A 3,932-nucleotide genomic window follows, 5' to 3' on the forward strand; every position below is an offset into this window, starting at 1 on the left:
TCATTTTAAAGTGAGTAGATTAGATTTTATTTTAACATGTCATTAGCATTTAAAACACCTTTATTGGCAACATTTTGATATTAATGATGTTTTAAATTCTAACGCACTTATTTTAACAAAACAAAAATGAAAAAGATTTGTAAGAGCTCCATACTAAAATAATTTAAGAACTGTAGATGATTTTTCCTTTATAACATTCAGAGGTATCAATTGTAAATTTGTAATACGAGACAGACAAAAAGGTGAGTGACATGATTTAACAATTAGCATTTTTGAATGAATGGCCTTGCTTCATCAACATAACACAAATCACTAGTCCTAGGCATGCCCAGGTGCCCTTCTACCTTTTCTGTGACGAGCCGTCCCCCACCAGCTTAAAATATATGTGTATCAACTTTTTGGTTTATCGTCAAGTCCAAGAAAGAAATGTCCCTGGTCTAGATCTGAAATTCTCTATTCATCATACTTTTCAATGGCAAGATAAAAGGACAAAGGAATCATCACGAAATTCAAATGATCAAGCACATTAGTGGGCCAATAGGTGTACTAGAATGATAATAGCTTTCAAGCCATTGGCTTACTGCTGTGAATTGGATTCATACCAAACACCTTGAGACTAAGGATAAGTCGTATATGAAATGAAACATGAATTAATTGATGTTTCACACAGACAAAATTCATGTCTTTTAGTTTAGTGCATTACACACGGATACACACAAACATTTCGATAATCCAAACACACGAATATATTACTATGTGGTCATTAATCATGCATATAAGTCCAGGGTATTGCTAAACCTTGATAAAAACAAAGGCCCTTCGTACACTACTGTTATGTTTTTTTGGTGTGTATGGCATGATATAGTACAGTTTTTGATGGGAAATGGTGATAAGTAAAGGTTCATTATCATGGCTCTTTAGAAGAAGGATCTTTCAAAGGATTCTACTTGAATATGCATACCTTTTTTTCCATGGTCTCTCATTGAAGACCCAGCGTTCCACAAAACACGAGCCTTTGTTGAAGTCAAATGAGCTTGGATTGCGGGGAACAGGGTCATCATCTAGGCGTACAGGAGATACGAATATTGCAATTTGCAAACCCGTCCCAAAAAAAATAGTTAGTGCCGACAGTCACTTTCTGTCATAACCATCATCGATCATTTTGCAGTACCGTATGTGTGGCCAATTTCCCATGGCACAAAAATCACAATGTGGTTCATACTTTGTTAGACAGATAGATATATATTGCCAAAACCATTATAAAGACATCCATTTAAGCTTATACACACAGAGATCCCAATCTATTTTCGATGTTATTATTTGATCAATTTAGACTTCAATATAAGATATGTAAGATATATATATATAGCAGAACTAGCAGACAGTATGATTTTCATTTTGCTTTTTTGTTGGGTGGCCCAGGGGAATTGAGTAGATGGAAAACTAAAAACGACAATAACAACAGTCAATCCTTAGTCCTACATAGTTTTGAAATCTAGAACTAACAAAAGTAATTAACTTCAAACGTATGAAAGGAATATTCATATATATCTTTATCTTGAAAACTAATAAACCTTTAATTTTTTTTTTTAGCAGATATCTTGGTCTAGGTTTAGCTAGCGTGAGTGCAAGACTCACTATCAGTCTGTCTCTCAAAACAAAAGACGACAAACAAAATTAACAGTTAATACTTAATAAAGCTTTTTGGGTACCTTTACTCTCAAAACTGTAGTTTTTGATGCACTTAGATTCTTCGCTATTGGTCAGTTTTGGATTCGACACCATATTGTTCAGTGTTCACTGTTTGTGGCTAACCGTGTTTTTTTTTTTAATGCATGGCACACGTTGTCTATATAAACAACCATTTTAGAATTTCACTTCCCCACGCATCTCTTAGAGTAAGACTCTAACTCATACCAAAAACTGCCAAAAGGGTATTTTCTAGAACATCTAGCATGAGTGCTTTAGATAATGCTAACCCATATGGGTCTGAGTCTGACTCTGAGTCAGACAAAAAACCAAGAAGCTCCTCTGTGTTAAAGCTGTTTGGGTTTCCTGTAACAGGCTGTGACGATGTGCCCGTAACAGCACCATGTGATAGCAAGAATAAGAGAGCTTTTGAGTGCCAGTATTGTCACCGAGAGTTCTCAAATTCTCAAGCACTTGGTGGCCATCAAAACGCGCATAAGAGAGAACGTGAACGAGCCAAGCGGGCCCAATTCCCAGATGATCATGATCATCATCAACGGTTTGTAGCTGTTCCAATTATTGTTGCCCATGCAGGAAGATCAGGACCGTTCGCTTCCTCAAGTAGTTGTGGGTCACCAAGCTTTGTTGGACCTGTTGGTGTGGCTCGGTTCCCAGCAGCAGTGAACCCTTATCATGTGTACGTTGGACGGCCACGTCAGCTTCCTGTTGTGGGCCCAGCTGATCTGGGCCGTAGGAAAGCCTTGTCAATGACAGAAGAAGTGAAAGGTGGAGATGAACTTGATCTCCACTTAAGATTGGCACCCTCCAACACCATGTGATATTTATTATCTCGGTTATGTTTTAATTAATTAAGCAAGGTCTTTTTTATTTGGAGTGCAACTCTTTAAGGTGTATTCTAGATGAATTTCATGTCAAAACTCGGATCAATTCACATTTTAACATTGCAATTATTATGCACTCTTTAAAATTAAAAAAAAAAAAATGGAAAAATTGAGAAAAAAATTTACTTTCTACTGGTCTCACGGAGTGCACTCTTAAAGAGTTCTGATGGATGGGCTGATTTAGATGGAGGTCAAAGAGAGGGGAAGTGTGATCATAATATATCAATTTTAATATACCATGCACCTTTCCTCCTCTTTTACTTTTTTTTATCCTAGCATAGAGCATATATGATCATCGGCTCAATACAGTTTGTCAGTTTTGAGATCTAATAAGACGACAATTTAAAAAAAAAAAAAAAATTAACAACTCTCTTTTGGTGAAACAATACATGGATGTCAATTGGATTGGATTTATGTTGACCTTTTATATTGTTAGGGCTCTTTTTTTTCCCCAAATGTGGGGCCTTGGAACCCTTTAGTAAAGTTTTGGGCCTAGATCTAGGGGCTAATCTTATAACATCATCAACATGTAAACCCACCAAAGATTTGACTCAAAGTGTGATGCTGGTTGATAGTTATATGTGACCTAATTTGATATTGAAGATGCTATGATTATAATTAACTTTCTAAGAGCACTAGCACTGGGGGTGTAAAACTCCCAAGTTGCTATTTTCCCCACCAGACTCATAAAAACAAGCTCCAATTGGGTTGCTAGTTCTAAAAAAATTTGCAACCCAACTACAGCAAGAGCATTAGCATTGGGGGGTGTAAAACCCCCCAAGTTGCTATTTTACCCACCAAACTCATAAAAACAACCTTCATCTAGGTGTGTAAACTCACATTTTTTACATCCTCGCTACAGTAAATATGGGTATATAGAACCATACTATAGCAAGGATGGATAATTAAAATAATAATTTTTCTTTCCTCTATCTTCTCAGTCTCTAACTTTCTCTTTCTCTCCCCTCTCTCTTCTTCTTTTCTTTTCTCTCACTCTCACTCTCACTCTTTGTCTCTGATTCTTCTCTCTTCTTCTCTCACTCTTCTCTCTTCTCTCTTCTCTATTCTTTCTTCATCTTTCTCTCTCGATTTGGTGGTTTTTTTTTTGTTGGTTGTTGGTTGTGGGTTGGGTGGGCCTGTGATGGAGACATGAGCTGTGGGTTAGATTGGGCTATGGTGGAGACGTGATATGTGGGTTTCTAGTGGTCATGGGTGATGCAATGGTGGCAATGGGGGGATTGTGGGTCAGATGGATTGTGGGTCAGATGTGTTGTGGGTTGGTGTAGGTGGCCGAATCAGTGTTGGTATGATGTTTGGGTGGCCACATTGGTGGTGGTTTGG

General features: G+C 37.3%; 1 protein-coding gene across 1 annotated transcript; it reads left to right on the plus strand.

Moving 5' to 3' along the window:
- The first annotated feature begins 1,902 nt into the window (after window positions 1–1,902).
- LOC142626342 (zinc finger protein GIS-like) lies at window positions 1,903–2,788 on the plus strand. Its single transcript, XM_075800165.1, has one exon. It carries the CDS (start codon window positions 1,956–1,958, stop codon window positions 2,526–2,528), a length of 573 nt encoding a protein of 190 aa, XP_075656280.1. The 5' UTR covers window positions 1,903–1,955; the 3' UTR covers window positions 2,529–2,788.
- The last annotated feature ends 1,144 nt before the right edge of the window (window positions 2,789–3,932 follow it).

This window comes from Castanea sativa, chromosome 2 (assembly GCF_040712315.1).
Source record: "Castanea sativa cultivar Marrone di Chiusa Pesio chromosome 2, ASM4071231v1".
Classification (NCBI taxonomy): domain Eukaryota; kingdom Viridiplantae; phylum Streptophyta; class Magnoliopsida; order Fagales; family Fagaceae; genus Castanea; species Castanea sativa.

What these genes read in the sequence shown, in the direction of transcription:
- LOC142626342 (XM_075800165.1), top strand. Translation starts at nt 1,956, where the DNA reads ATGAGTGCTTTAGATAATGCTAACCCATATGGGTCTGAGTCTGACTCT.